At 35.3% G+C, this 16890-nt stretch overlaps 1 protein-coding gene across 3 annotated transcripts in view; it reads right to left on the bottom strand.

Moving 5' to 3' along the window:
* LOC137402880 (sorting nexin-25-like) overlaps positions 1-16890 on the bottom strand; it is a 44225-nt gene extending 27335 nt beyond the window's left edge. For all 3 annotated transcript variants that reach the window (XM_068089391.1, XM_068089392.1, XM_068089393.1), the window contains exons 1-4: positions 16773-16890; positions 15465-15612; positions 13816-13967; positions 12779-12904 (exon numbers count right to left, since the gene is read on the bottom strand). In XM_068089391.1, coding sequence (XP_067945492.1) covers positions 12779-12904; positions 13816-13967; positions 15465-15612; positions 16773-16855 — 509 coding nt within the window. In that variant the 5' untranslated portion in view covers positions 16856-16890. The remainder of the gene's footprint in view (positions 1-12778; positions 12905-13815; positions 13968-15464; positions 15613-16772) is intronic.

Here is a 16890-nt window from a genome sequence, read left to right as displayed (position 1 = left end):
CAATATATATATTATTATTTTTGGCCTTCTGTATCGGGCAGTGTGTATGCAGTTTGTTTGCTGATGTTAACGGATGTTTTACTAATAAGCTAAATAATTTGCTCAATTATTGGTGTCAACTTTAAAATGTAAAACAAATGTAGTGTTAGCACTTTTAGAATATACTACAAACGACGCAGAGGGATTTTTTTGCATCACTTGTTTCGTAAGGTATTTAGAGAAAAATAATATTTTATGTGCAGAACAAACATTTTTGCTGCAAACTTACCAAAACAAAATAAAACGTTTTTTTTATGTTGCATTTTAATTAAACACCATGTTCTATTAAATTATTACTGTCAGTAGGCTACTATGCAGTTATTGCTGTCAATGTTCTTTGTGCATTCTTGGCACACTTTTTTGTTAAACTTAAAATGCATTAAACACTTTAGAAATAAAGTGTTCAAACAAGGCTGCATAACATGAAATTTTCCACTGGCTAGTTTTGACCTAGCTCTAGCACTCTTTAGCCAAAGGTGTCTAGTTTTGCTAAAAAATTTGGTTGTGAAACTGTACATAAATTTATTGCCTGCATACATGTAAATCATGATGGTTATGCTCTTATTATATGTGTTCTACTATTGCCTGCTTAGCTAATTCACTTTCTACTTTTCAATAGCCTCAGACTCCCAATGAAATCTATTGGTGTTATTACTATTCTTTGTAACTTTACAATGAATGAGGTTGTGGTTGGGCAGCTCATTTGCTTTTCACTCTATTAGAAGTATTGCAGCACAAAAATAACTGCAATAATAAAATCTGCACAAAATTGCATAATGGTCTCATTCCCCACGGTCTACTCACTAGCAGAAATGACCTACATACTTACGCAATTGTGGTTTGTGCTTAAAGTGACACATTCTCCTAATGTGGCATGGCTTGCTATCTTCTTGCATGCTAGTCAATTGATTAAATTAATGATTGTAAGATGCAAGTCAACCTCTCGTTTCTACACAACTTAGGGACTTATCACATAAGTTTAATCTTCTAGCGAGATTGTAACCGCTCAATTTTTTCTTTTTTTCACGTGTCTAGCCATTTAGGGTTTTGCGGCAGCAGAAGAAGAGAGTAAGTATGTCACAGTTGGTAAGTGTTTTATATTACTTTTGCCAATTTTATCATTGAATTAATTGTACCTTATTATGGTGAAAAAGGCATCATGAAAAGTATTTTACTTCGACTCAATACCAATGCAAAAAATTCGACCGGTAGTGGCCATTTTTTATCTTTAGGGCAAGCGATTTTAAATACTATTTCTAAACAACTTACTCATGTCATCAAATTGTGGTGGCAAACAACAATGCATAGGTTTTCGCAGCTATTTTGGATTTCGATTTTACTGCCTTATTTGCAGGATTGTTATTGTGCTGAAAAACCTAAAAACATCAGGCATCTTTTGCATCAATTTTTAATCTGCATAACATCTGTTTCGGCTATTGAAATTGTTTTGCGTATTTTGGTAGAAACCTGGTCACCGCATCTGAGCACTATATCTACCAGATAGAAGGTAGTACGAAGCAAAGCTGGACGCTCTCTTGAAGGAGGTATGCTGTTGATTGATAGTTAATTTAAAAAAAAGCGCGGCACATTACTAAAAGTTTATTTCACAAAGTTTATAAGAAATAAGATTACCGTAAAACCTTTGTTTAAATGCTATGGCACTGCATTTTTAACCCTTCCTTTGTAGCGGCACTTTATTAGAGGTGGCGTTTAATCTTTCACTGCCATCCATTGTAGACTTATGTCCTGCGTTATCATATTAGACTTGCGGCTTTGGTGTGCAACTCTAGACTGCTTTACATAGATATAGTAAACCCTAGATTGGCAATAGCTATCATTACAATGGAGCAAAAGTGAGGCCTACAATTGGCTGTTGTTTTCATGACGTTACGTCGCAGTGATGTGCATCACAGCATAAGAGCCTTCAATTGAGCAATGAGTGTAGTAGTGGAAGCGTACTTGTCCTACTAGCTTGTAAGTCATAAACGTAACAGTAAGACCAAATTCTTAACGAAATGTCATCAGAGGTGACTACAACACCCCAGGTATATCCTGAATTGTCCGTAACAAGACAGAACTTCAACTCAAAACAAGAAGTTCTCAACAATATCAAAAGCTATCTATGCTAAATAAAGACACCAAGCGGAAAGCTGCTAGTGGAAAATAATAGGAAAACCTTCATCATTGGTTTTGAGTCAGCAGGCAAATCTGTGCATGGCATTGCTCAATATGTTTTCAGCAATTATCCTTACATCCACTACTTTCTAACCTTTAAAGGTTGACTTGCAACAAAATTCACATTACAGTTATTTGGTATCAAAAGATTCGCCATGTCTTACTCTGTTGTGTGAAAGGTGCCAAATATGTGGAAATGTGATTAAAAGCTCTTAAAAGCTCAAAAACAAAAAGCCGCCGTAGATTGGAATCTCTTGATTTCGATGACGTATCCGCGCTGTTTGGTTATTGTCTTGTCACGTGATGTTCTCGCGTAAATTGAAAGGCCAATAAAAAACTCAATATCAAACTTATCGTAGCAATATTTTATGACAAACACTTCGGGTTTTACTCAAGACCCCGTATCAAATATAGATGCTCGCTACTTTACAGTTTCGGCTTGGCCATTTCGTTCGACGATTCATGTCAGAGTTGCGATCATAAAAAATGTCAAATTCTGAAGAGTTAAGACCCTGGCATTTCGAGTCTGACGCTCTATCTGAAAAAGATCCTCAACAGAATCAAACCTCCCAGCCAGTAAGCACCGGCATTAGCTAGCTCTTATGTGCCAAGCTAGCTAGTAGTAATAGTTTTAGCTTGAGAGTGATAGAACGAATATTATTATTATATACATGCATATGCTTTTAATGAGGATAATTATCGCTTCATATTGCGAAAAAATAATTACAGATTTTTCTCGAATGACGACATTAACAATTTTAATATTTAAATCTAGTGCTGCACCGATATACGGTTGGATAACATCGACCTGATGTATTATGATATGGTAGCTATGGTTGCATAGACATAGCTGTTCATTTCTTTAGGAGCTAATACCCCAGGCTACAGAGTGGTGTGTCTGCAAGCGCTGTCAAGACATGCCATCTCTTTCTGAATGTTTGTGCTGCCATGATGCTGAGTTTGCACATCGTCTCCATGACCGCGGGGAGCATGAATGCCTGTGTATGCATCTTGGTGTGGACGAACTGGTGGCACCTGCACCCCTTGAGTTGGGGTGGAATAATTACCTGCGATATCATAGCGAGTTGGATTTTCATTTAATGCCAATAACACCAAAGCTATGCTAATGTGTCATACATTATCTACAATTCTTGTGTTACACATTTAATGCATCGGTTGAACACACATATTCTGAACTCGTGGAACACAAGGAGAATTGTTATATTTGGCTTGTACACTAACTACAGTAGAGAGTGTATTAGTTTTATGATTTTATTATATAAAGATCGAGATTATTTTGATGATCAGCAATTATTGTTTTTCAATAATTGCTTTGGTAGATAATCCATTCCCATTTGGAGAGCCATCGCCAAATGCTCGGAAAAGGTTGCGTGCATACCGCAATCTTGTGTTTTGGTTTATGCCGCAAATCTTGTTTGCAAGTCTGCAAACTCTTCTTCATCATCCGTTGGTGGGAAAAGAGCCTGAATCTTAGACACCAAACAGGCAGGTAGAGGCCGTCGCTCACCGCGACGAATTTGCGGCATAAGCCAAAACACAAGCTTGCGGTATGCACACAACCTTTGTAACAACATTCGTTGTAATGGACCTCACTCTCAGGCCGTGGGAAATTAGATCGGACTGGCATCGCTTGAAGCCTTCCAGCTCCATGGCGTTAGAGCTGGTGGTCTCCGTTGACTGCAAAATAAAAAAGTTACGACCAACAATCACTTTCACATTATTTGAATGAATTATTTAGCTAGATCAGCAAGTTCGTGTTTATGTATTAATAACTACTAAAAAATTTCGGTTTTTGTCAGGCTGTGAAGTAAAAACTGTCAAAGTTTTACCTTGACAAGATGGCTGCTAACTATTAAACCGCAGCTCTGATCCATCATAGTGTAGGCCCGTATAGTGTGCAATGCACCGGACTATCACATCTACTGTCACCTGCCAAATCAAGCTCCCAATCGATTGCTGCCATCAGTCCCTCGTTATGCAGGGTGTACTGCTCAGCAATACACTGTAAAATATTGTAAAACTTCATTATACAAGATTAATTTGCATCATTATCATTAGTCTAAGAATGTAGAATCCTCTTCCCCCTTTTTGTGTTATATTATGATGAAGAATCAGAATTTCAAATTATAATATATTTCGCTTGAAGGATGACATATTTTCATTTCAAGAAAAAAATGGTTTCTAAATGTCGTTATTCAATTAGTGTGCCTAGCTTTTACTCACATTTTCCAAGTCTATGGGTAAATATTAACACTCACACCATGTAAGTATTCTCTTTGTTGGTATAGGCAAACGCTGTGGCTTGGTATCGCGATGTTCAGGAGCTACAGAAAACGGAGGTTATGCGTAAGGCATCCGCCAGAAAAGAGTGATGCAGCTGCCAGCAGGGGGTTGATGACGTGAGCTCTGTTTACCCTGGCAGTTGTTTCCCAAGTGTACGATTGGTGACAGGAGGCACATGTAACCTTGAACTCTACCCTTCCACCTTCTCGCACCATCGTGAATGAGCAGGGGAGGGCGCAGCGTGACAGTGATATAGTCGCTGGAGTGCTGTCACACTTACTATTATTTTCTCCTCTTTGAAGGAGAATTCGGATCTGAAATCACAACACAATAGTTGACTTGCAATGAGATTTGTACAACATCATTTCCTGTTATTATATCATATTTGCTTGATCAGAAAAAGAATAAATATATAGCCTAGCCATGCAATCATGACACAGATTTTACAAAACCTTATCAGAATCCATGATATTGTAAACATAAAAATGTGAGTAATAACTCTGGATATTCTTTATATTTTGTCAAGTTTGGTTAAGTTCAGCTCTATCTTACATGTAATTGGAGAGCATTTGACGCTGGCCAACATAGCGCTCAAACTCTTCCCAGTCTTCAGTGGTTGACACAAACTCTAATACTAATAATAATCATCTAATAATACTAATATTCTATTAACGATGATGCCAGAAAATGACAATAACTATTTTATATAACATATCTATAAGTGAGTGGGGTTAAGAAATTTGGCGAAATTAATCGTGAAACTTATAACACTATTTTATCAATTATAGATTAATATATTACGTTTTACAGATAGATATGCAGTATGAATTAGTTTTGTTATTATAATAAAAATAATACACGTAATTAAAAAGATAAAATACTAATAATATCATATTACAATTAAATGACATTAATATTGTAATATTAAATATAGATTAATACAGTAGTATTAGAATAATACTAGAAAAAAACCCAGAGTTACTACTACTAATACAAGTGGTTCATAAAATAAATTACTCACGTGCTTTGGTGGTATGTGGAGTATGCAAACAGGTTAGAAAACATGTCGTCTTTGAAATGGCGAAAAAAAGGTAAGAGTAAGCAGGCGAACAAATAAAGTTTGTCACATCTAGCTTTACCCAGTTGCTCCACTCCCAGTGAAGGTCTGGTCTTTTCTCTGCTCTTGGCTATGAAAAAAGGTGCTTCTCAGCTTGCCATCTACACAAACACGATGTGGCGCGTTAGAGATTATGACGAATTGAAATTAACAAGTTTAATACGAGAAAGCGTATCTGTTATTTGCGATAGATCAAACTTGAACTGAAACTAACGTTATCTGATCATGTGACTTACAATTCCCGCCATATAGCGCGAACAACTTCTACAGCATTTTTCGACCATCATAGCGGACCAAAAGGCTCATCATTTTTATCAGAGGATGATATGCAATCGTTCAAGCTAAGTTTAAAAAATTAAACATATTTTTATGCTATGTTTTGAGATATCAGTGCTCAAAGTTGCAGCATTACGATGCCGATAAAATAGATGCGTAAGAACAATAGACATGGTTTTTATCGCGAGCGCGAAATATATTTGTGAAAATAGTTCGACGAATAATGATGCATGAAAGTGTAAACATAAACCATCTGGCACACATACGTCACATTTTAGCCGTTTTGGAAAACAATCCAAACTAGGGCGGTCTCGTGTCGCTGCGATTTTCTGTTTGTTTTTGAGCTTTTAAGAGCTTTTAATCACATTCCCACATATTTGGCACTTACCACACAACAAAGTAAGACATGGCGAATCTTTTGATACCAAATAACTGTAATGTGAATTTTATTGCAAGTCAACCTTTAAATGATCACATTGAGACTCTGTTTTCCACTATTTTGGTCTAAGGGTGGCTATAAAAATAACCTGGATGCACTTAGAGCACTGCTCATAAAAGCAGATATCACACCAAGTCTCAATGCTAACTGTATTGATCTGAATGTGAGCAGGGCTGAAAAAGCTGGCCAACTCCTGCTACATTCTACTGCTAGGAAGAAGAAGGAAGAGACAAAAGCTGAGGAAGGTGAAGATGAGGAGTTCGGGGATGAGGAATTTTTTCTAACTCAAATGTGATGACTGTATCAAGTTCTTGACCGATGTAGAAATAGTGGGAAGTAGAAGTAGAGATGACATAACCCTATTCTCAGTTAAAAACAGAGGATTTGTGACACCATTGATAGGCCGAATATGTATTGCTGCAGTAAAGTGCTTACTTTCACACATGGAGAGCTATGGTATCCCACAGAGAGCTTTTAAACAAGTAACATCACAGACAATAACATATATGTTTTATTACATAACCTCAAGGTTTTACATGCACAGTGCATGCCAACAGTCTACTCAAAACTACAGTAAATCGTTATATTAAAATCAGAATACACTATGCCGCTTCAAAACAGGAATCTAGTTCAGCCAACCTTAGACAAAAGCTATCTCGTCCAGTTATTTTTAGTCATGTCTAATGGGTGTTTAATACAGTGGTCCAGCGTAACTGCTTCTAAATCTCATTTGATTCATTAGTTTGTTATTAGTTTAATTTCTATTCGGCCACTCTTTGTATTATCAATGATATAGAAGCTTCTAAATCATTGGTATTATTCATTACCATGTGTCTAAGATTCTTGCCTTTCTCATCCAAAGTCATTATATAAGTTTTACATATTTTCAATAAAATATGCAGTCTCAGATGCACAAACTATGGAATAATTGTGCAGGTTTTAGTGCTAAGTCAATAGGAATTCATAGATCAGCTGATTCACTTTACACATCACCATGACGTTGCGTCATGCTAATTATAGGCCTCACTTATTTTGATTATTCACATATCTAGGGTTTCCTATATCTATGCTGCTTTATTACCATAAGATAGGATAGCATAGGATGGATAATGAGCTAACAAAAAGGTCACCTATGATGACATAATGTTTATATAAACAAACCTTATACCACAACACTATGTCCATGTATAAATTTTGCTACTGGCCTACTGCCAGCCATTTATACCGAAAGCTGTCGATTTCACATCATGATATATGTACAACTTTGTTCAGCTTCAAACCCTATCTAAAACACTTTTGTTATATATATATTTTTCTAATACGTTAACAAACAGTACTATGCAAAATATTCAATGTATATTTACTTTGTACATTGCTAAAGCTACGCGAAGCTACAATCGCTACGAAGCTCAAAAAACGATGCTCTACAATGTTCCGTACTCTTACAAAACTATTACTTCCACCACCATTGGAGTCAGTGCTCCTACTTTAATTATCTGCGTAATCGCTAAAATCTGAATCCGAACTAGCTATAATGTCATCAACATAAGTAATTCTCTGTTTTCTAGCTCTGGGTGTACTTGTGAAAGCCATAATAACGCTCAATATTTCGAAATTCATAAAAAAATGATTATTTTTAGGTTTGCAATTCCCAAACTAAAATTTAAAATTGCTTTGTGAGTTTAGGTTTATTTTCAAGAGAAATTTTCAGATAACACTGTCAATAGCATAAAAGTCTTAAATATTGTTGGTTTGTTATCAACGAATAATAAAATTAAGTTACTACGTAATTGCCAGGAAAAATGCAACAATGCCCATATGGGGGTAGTTCATTGATTTTGCCTAAATACACATACAGCAGTGAAAGGGTTAATAACAAATTATGGAATCTCTAATTGAACCCCACATTCATTTAAACCCCTCCTCTATTCGACCACCACTATAGAAGATGGTTGAAAATAGAACGCCACCCTTTAATTGGACATTACCCTTTATTGCAAAACACATAAAACAACTATATAACACACAAACTAAACTGTGAGCCAGTGATAACATATACACTGAGTGTTGAGCTTGCAAAATGCCACTGTTATCTGCTTATACTAATGCTGTAGCATGTGCAAGAAATTTTAGCCGCAAATAGTAGTACAGATTTCATCGTAACTGCTAAACCGTTTTTTTTTATATATGCCGAACTATCAAGACCGCTTAAACAAAGAATTATTCTTGGCCTGATACAGTTATTAATTAATTCCATGGTGCTGCTTTAAAAGTTTTCACGAAAACACTGTAAAGCTTGGAAGTTAGAGAACTCACTTTGATATGCATTGACAAAAGTATTAATTGCTATTGTTGTAACTGAGTCATCAGTAACAATTTGTCACAATTTTTCGTCAAAAAATGGTGTAAAGATCAAAGAAAGTTGAAGTGGCTGCAAACTGAAAGTGGTTGTCAATTAAAGCTTGGCACTCTAGTTTTCAACACTTCTAGACTAGCACTCAAATGAACATGGCCTTCAAATTAAGATTCTACCATATGTCAATTCAGCTGTATTTCAGAATGTAATGTTGGAATGTAATATTGGAGTTTTGGGCCAAGGTTAAAATAGCAAGGATAATTTGGCAAATATCGATGCAAAACACTTTTTGTTTTAAATAAGGCTCTGCTTTCATATATTTGCACATCACTAATGCATGAATTTAAAAAAGAACCCAAGGGTATATTTCTCTTTGTGTAGTAGCATCTAATCGAAAATGCATTGATTTTAGATAAGTGCAGAGTGACATACATGGATTATCAACACCAAAAAGTGATTTTCAGACATCAAATTAAAGGTGGGTAATATTATGATAAGTGGCTTTAAACTAACACAATGTACATGGGAACCACGCGTGATGATTTTGCTGTAGCTCTAATGCAGTGGAAAAAATTAAGGTGTCTAGTTTTTCAGTCAAATTCATTGCCTACATAAATGCTGGCATTAGTCTTTGTGTTCTACGACTATCAGGTTAGGAAATATATGTAGCTCTCCTAGTCGGAGGCATTTATCTAGAGCAATCTAGGCAATAGCCGTTTCAATAATCACCTGCACAACCGCAGCGTTTGACCCCTTAGGTCATGTATTAGCCTAATTAATGACTCAATAAATAGCTACCCAGTCTGGCCACACTAAGCATAGCAGCAATCCTTCCGAACATTGGCCATTGAGACTGCGCAATGATTGATTGACATCCTGATGATTTCTCTAATAATTTGAAGCAAATAGAAAAACCAACTGTTCTATAACATACACACGTGGCACACAATTCAGTTTTATAATTAGCTACTGAAGTAGTAGGCTATATAGAGGTGCTCATTAAATTAGCTTCTATAATCTATTATAGTATATGTGTGTTTTTTGCGCTTAGAATTGTGAAAATATACAGGCCAGTGTATTTTCAGTTTTTAAACTGAACACTGAAAAGCAGTGTGTAATTTTGATATAATTTTTTGTAATAGCAAGGTTATTATTACAATGAAAGTGTTTGTCAAGTTTTGAATTTTTACTAAAATCTATAATTCAAAAGAGTATCATACATGATACATACTAGAATTTTATCAAAAGCGTTAAATATATCTAAATGTGCTCATAATAATAATAATATCGCTCATAATACAGCGATATTTGGTAAACACTAGTGAAAAGGTCGGGCAGGCAGTAAATTTCATCAAACAGAAAAAAACAGTTCTTCACAATAATTATTATTCGGTTTAAAATTCAAAAACAGTTCAAAAAATTTTATAAAGACATTCACAGTAGTATCATTTCTATCAAGCACATGTTCATCATTATTTCATGACTCAAAATATACTATAAAACTATAGTGAATATCATAAAATTCTTTATTTGCATCACAATCATTTATTACTGAACAACGAAGGAGCCATATTGATTTTTTCGCGATATCGTCCTAATAAAGATTCGTTACCTTAATGAAGGAAGTAGACAAATATATATGAAAACTGTTACAAATGCAAGTGAGAATTCTGAATAGAATTAGGCTTCAAGTTGCTGATTTGATTGCATTTCTTTTGCTGTAGTTTAACATTCTAAGCTTCACTTGGTTTTACAGATACTTAACTTGCAGACTAATGAAGTGAAGATGCTGGCTGACCACTTAGGACATGACCTGAATATACACTAGTGTTGGGCCGGTATTGGGTTATCCGCTCTTACCGATACCGAGGGATTCTCGGTATCCGATGATACCGATAATCTGATTCTATGGTATCGTATGATACCATATTCTACTATAATTTCCAAAAAAAATATATAGTAATTAGGAGGTAAATAAATATATATATATCTACCATGTGAATAATTTAGACCATATAGGAGGCTTACCCTTATATATTTGCGTTAACTCCTAATCCCTTATTTTCCGAAACCTCTCAACTGGTATATACAGTCAAACATGAATAACTCAAACTTCACGGGACCCAGCGAAAGTGTTTGAGTTATCAGAGCGTTCAAGTTATCAGAGTACTGTCACAAGTGCATGCATTTAACAAAGATACATGTACATATACAAACTATGTATAAAGCAAAATCATAGATTGCTTGTTACAAGTTATAGGGCCCCTCATGTAAAGTTTCACAAGTATTTATTAGGAAGTAAGGATGTTTTTCTATTACTTGAGATTTGTCTGTTGTTTTAGGTGATGTACTGCCATGAGGTTTTCAGATTAAAATTGGCAAAACTTGATCGTCGTCGAAACACTCAGAAAAAAATCCATCTTTTTTTCTGAGCGTTTTAACAGGAATCAATTTTTCCAATTTTAATCTTAAAACATCTTGGCAGTCACATCACTTAAAACTACAAACAAATCTTAGCTGACAGAAAAATATCTAAATTTTCGGATAATTTTTAAAACTTCACACGAGTAAACATTTACGGCCAATCCAAAAACGCATGCTTCACATCTGAGTAGTTGTATCATTTAAAAAACCTATCGAGTGTAATCTGTGAAAAGGTGTGTTATCCTTATATATCCACATATAATCACTCTTACAATATGCATTTTGCCTTTTGTGTCGATCTTTATTAAATTTTTATCGCTAATACTTTTTAACGTTTTTAGTTTGGCCGTAACTTAGCTGACATGTTAGCGACCCCATTAATTAGGTTTTATATGGTCTCCTAATCGGTTCCATTATACGGTACGGGGGAAATATATGTACACTATATACCTATAGGGAGCACTTTACTTGCTAGGAAGGCAGAGTAGTCGTAGCTCCGCGATTAATGTAAATTCCTTCGGATTAAAACAAACCAAAGTTTGTTTTAAGTTTGTTCTTTCGGCAAAAAACTGTTTAAGTTAACCGTGTTAAATTCGAGTTATCTAAAGCGATTTATCATTGCGTAGGAACGGACCAAAGAATCCGTTCGAGTTAACAATGTGTTCGAAATATCCGTGGCCGAGTTATCCGTGTTTGACTGTATTTATTCAAATCCTAACTCTGGAAATATGGGTATATATATATATATATATATATATATATATATATATATATATATATATACATATACAGTCAAACATGGATAACTCGAACTTCACGGGACTGAGAGAAAGTGTTTGAGTTATCAGAGCGTTCAAGTTATCAGAGCACTGTCACAAGTCCATGTATTTATTTATTTATTAGTAGATAAATGTACATATACAAACTATAATATAAATCAAAAGCATAATGGCTTGTTTCAATTTAAATGCTTCTAATGTAAAGTTTAAAACTTTTTATTAAAAAGAATAGATTTTTCTATCACTTGAGGTTGGTTTGTTTTTTGAGGTGATGTTATAGCCAGGACGTTTTTTAGATTAAAATTGGCAAAACTTGATCGTTGTTGAAATGCTCAGAAGAAAAGACATCTTCTGCTTTTGAGCGTTTTAACCAAGATCAATTTTGCCAAATTTTCTTAAAGTTTGTGCAAAGGTTACTTCACTTTTCCTTGCTTCCGAAGGGCAATCCCTAAGCGGATGTTTGGTAAAAATCAAATTTCACCAAACCTTTAGAAAAGTAGTTTACAAAAATATTTTGCCGATGGTTGTAATAACGACGCCTATGAATTACGAAAAGTTGAGGTTTACCTCTATGGCTTGGAATAAAGTGATTTTCTAAAGCGATAAACAACTGTCTCAGTAGCCGTTGGGCAAAAAACTGTTGGAGTTAACAAAGTTGAGGTCGAGTTATCTAAAGCAATTTATCATTACGTGGGAACGGACCAAAGAAACCGTTCGAGTTAACCATGTGTTCGAGCTATTCGAGGGCGAGTTATCCATGTTTGACTGTATATATATATATATATATATATATATATAGGTTTCACCGATTATGTAATATGTATTAAATAAGTAAAGGGCACTAAATGGAAAAGAAAATCTAGACTTACGAGGCCTGCTGGATACGCTGAATATGTTCAGTAAGGACGGAAGGAACGTCAGTAGCTATTAACTCTAAGTAGTCGGCTGAAGAGAGGAGCTTACAAAGAGACCCGTTCACATAATCTAAGTCCTTCCTGAAACACACAACTATTTATAGTCTTAGAATCCTAAAAACAACAATAAACTGTGTTTAATTCATAAAAACTCTTCACAATAATGTAAAAAGCAGTGTAATGTAAGTAATGGTGTTTACTGATGATGGAGTTTACTGATGATGGTGTTTACTGACGACGGCGTTTACTGACGGCGGGGTTTACTGGCGACGGCGTTTACTGACGAAGGCGTTTACTGACGACGGCGTTTACTGACGAAGGCGTTTACTGACGACGGCGTTTACTGACGACGGCGTTTACTGACGACGGTATTTACTGACGACGGCGTTTACTGACGACGGCATTTACTGACGACGGCGTTTACTGACGACGGCATTTACTGACGATGGTATTTACTGACGACGGTGTTTACTGACGACGGCGTTTACTGACGACGGTGTTTGCTGACGACGGTGTTTACTGACGACGGTGTTTACTGACGACGGTGTTTACTGACGACGGTGTTAATTGATGATGTGCAACTGAAATACCTTTCAGACTATCAATATGTTTACACGATGGGGTTTATCAGCAAGTTTGCATAAACCTCCAAGATGGAAACGACAACAATCCGCACGTCAAGCGAGCTTTAATACTGACAATTTTTACCAAATGTTTAATGCTTGCCGAAGATAGAAACGGCAAAAAATTGCTATGCAAGCTATTCCACTTAAAACATTTTCCTCAATTCAGTAGTTGTAAGTTCGATTTGTGCAGTTCCAAATGCGCCAACATGACGTCTGGCATAAAAATGTTAATTTTTTTTAACAAAGCTACCACGTTAATCTGAATCATGCCAATGCCCATTGAAACACTTATCGCGCTGTAACTAAAATGTATGCACAACTTCTAATCAACAACATTTGACTTTGAAACATAGTGACTCATCTTACTTGGCTTGCTTTATGAGAGTTTGAGGTCCGTGTGTAACGAGGTCTGTGTACCAGCAATTAACAAAGTCACGTAAGACAAGCTCAACTAGCTGAGATATGATCAGATGCAACACGACTGGCACCGGGCACTGCTCTACGTGCCTCTTGGGAACCTGCAAAGTGGACAATAATAATAATATATAGACTATATATAAAGTACTAGCTGTACTACCCGGCGTTGCCCAGCTAATAAAAAGTTCTTTGAACAGAATTCTTTTTATGTTCAATTTATACAACATTTACATTACATTCAACATCTTTCGTTACATTTACATTATATTTAACATATTCATACGTTATATTTAACATACCATATACAACATTTACAACAACAGTTATATCACTTAATCTGTTTGTTAAACGTCATTTTGGGTGTGAAAACGAAAAAGGATGTATACGTTATGCAGTAAGAACGAGAAATTGCAAGAGACGACGACGTGGTCATACCGTATACAACATACCGTATACAGCATACCGTATACAACATACCGTATACAACATACCGTATATAACATACCGTATACAACATACCGTATACAACATACCGTATACAACATACCGTATACAACATACCGTATACAACATACCGTATACAACATACCGTATACAACATACCGTATACAACATTTACCGTTTTGAATTATTTACCATTCTCACTTTAAAGAATAATATCATGAGAAAATATTTTAAAGCAGTTCAAATGAATTACAAGGAAAAAGAACAACTAAAGGTTTTCAAACTGTTCCAAACAACTACAACTTTTGAATTTCATATCATGAAAGAAATGTTTTGTTGAAATAAGTTAGGAGGAAAAATAAAACTGTAAATGTGTTTAAAAGTAAATGTGAAATGATTAGCAAGCAATGGCTAAATATAATCTGTTTAGCTACGATTACAATGAAAAATTACTTGGTAAATGATTAGGCTATATGGTTTTAGTTCATTTTAGTGTTGGCGTCATAGGGCGAAAATATCAAATAGACATAGAGAATGGTACAGAAACCCATAGTGATTATCTAATGCAATCATTGCCTGGTAAAAATCATCATCATTAAAAATAGTAACAAAAATACAACTATAGGTACTCTACATATACATCTATAGGTACTATACATATACATCTATAGGTACTATACATATACATCTATAGGTACTATACATATACATCTATAGGTACTATACATATACATCTATAGGCACTATTCATATACATCTATAGGTACTATACATATACATCTATAGGTACTATACATATACATCTATAGGTACTATACATATACATCTATATGTACTATACATATACATCTATAGGTACTATACATATACATCTATAGGCACTATTCATATACATCTATAGGTACTATACATATACATCTATAGGCACTATTCATATACATCTATAGGTACTATACATATACATCTATAGGTACTATACATATACATCTGTAGGCACTATTCATATACGTACATCGACAAGTACTATACATCTATAGGTACTATACATATACATCTATAAGTACTATACATATACATCTATAGGTACTATACATAATCATCTATATATAGGTACTATACATGTATATCTATAAGTATTGTACATAAAAGCGAACCTTGAATGTTGGAAGAGGACAGAAACGCCTCAAAGAAGGATCTATTTCTGGATAGATGCGTGAAATGTTCGAGAACTTGGATCGAGTGGCTAGAAAAACACCCCAGCCACAACAAAGAAGAAGGGAGCTCCACCTGATGATGTCATACCTGTACATGATTTAAAGAATAGAAAACAGTAAGCAATATGAATGAAGCATCAATACATGACCAACTTGCAAGAACAAGAGCAAGAAGTGAGTGTAGAGTAACAGTCAACAGAGGTTCTTCACAAAGAAGAAGCCTCACTATAGTATTTCTTACATAGCTGCAAATTTGAATCGAAACTGTATATGAAAAGAAGGTACTATATTTGAATAATAAAATTGAGATATGTACTAGGTGTTGTCATTTTAACACTTCAGTCCACTTCTGGCAGTCCTAAATGTCATACTAGATGTTGTCATTTTAACACTTCGTCCACTTCTGGCAGTCTTAAATGTCATACTAGATGTTGTAATTTCAACACTTCAGTCCACTTCTGGCATTCCTAAATGTCATACTAGATGTTGTCATTTTAACACTTCAGTCCACTTCTGGCAGTCCTAAATGTCATACTAGATGTTGTCATTGTAACACTTCAGTCCACATCTGGCAGTCCTAAATGTCATCATGAATAGCAAGTAGAAGATCAACAATCGCTGCATTTAAATGCTTCAAATGGGTTCAGAGTTGCATTCACTCCAGACTGTAGACACAGTAAAATCTCAACGCATTCGACGCTATTTCGCTTCGTTAAACTTTTGCGAAGGCATTCAGTGTAAGAACAGTTCGACACTCACTGTAATATATAAACACTCACTGTAGTATATAAACACTCACTGCTGATGGATCAGCTCTGAGCATTTCTATGTTGTTGCATCGATCAAACTCGGCTAAGCTCTTCCCGATGGATGTAAACAAATTTCAGCGCATAACCATGTAGGAATCTGCTACAGAAAAAATGCTCTACTACTCCTCACTATTGTTTCTACTACTCACTACTCCCGACGATAGGTTGCTTGAATGAAGATGAAAAATAATTAATTTTTAACTCAACTAGTTGACTACGCATGAATAGAAAAGCGACCATGACCTGAAAGCGAGTCTGCGTGCACTCTAACAAGTTTTGTTTCAAAGGATACATCGCAAATCTTAGAAAGATCTATAGTGCAACCCAAATCATTGACACGGTAGAGTATGAATTCGTCCATGGCCGGCAACTCCAAATCCAGTCAAAGCATAAAAACGCAATTACTGTGACATATAAACAAGGCTGACTAAACTCTTACCATAGAAAGTGGGAGAGAAAGTGAGAGGAAAGAGCGGTCATGGCTAAAGCTGCAACACTAACAGCTATCACTGCTCCCATCATTCTTATTCTTTCAAGGCATGAGGAATGTCTTAGTG

The sequence above is a fragment of the Watersipora subatra genome, chromosome 8 (genome assembly GCF_963576615.1).
Source record: "Watersipora subatra chromosome 8, tzWatSuba1.1, whole genome shotgun sequence".
In the NCBI taxonomy this organism is placed as follows: domain Eukaryota; kingdom Metazoa; phylum Bryozoa; class Gymnolaemata; order Cheilostomatida; family Watersiporidae; genus Watersipora; species Watersipora subatra.
The sequence above is the reverse complement of the archived record's forward strand: the minus strand, read 5'-3'. Positions and strand labels throughout refer to the sequence as shown.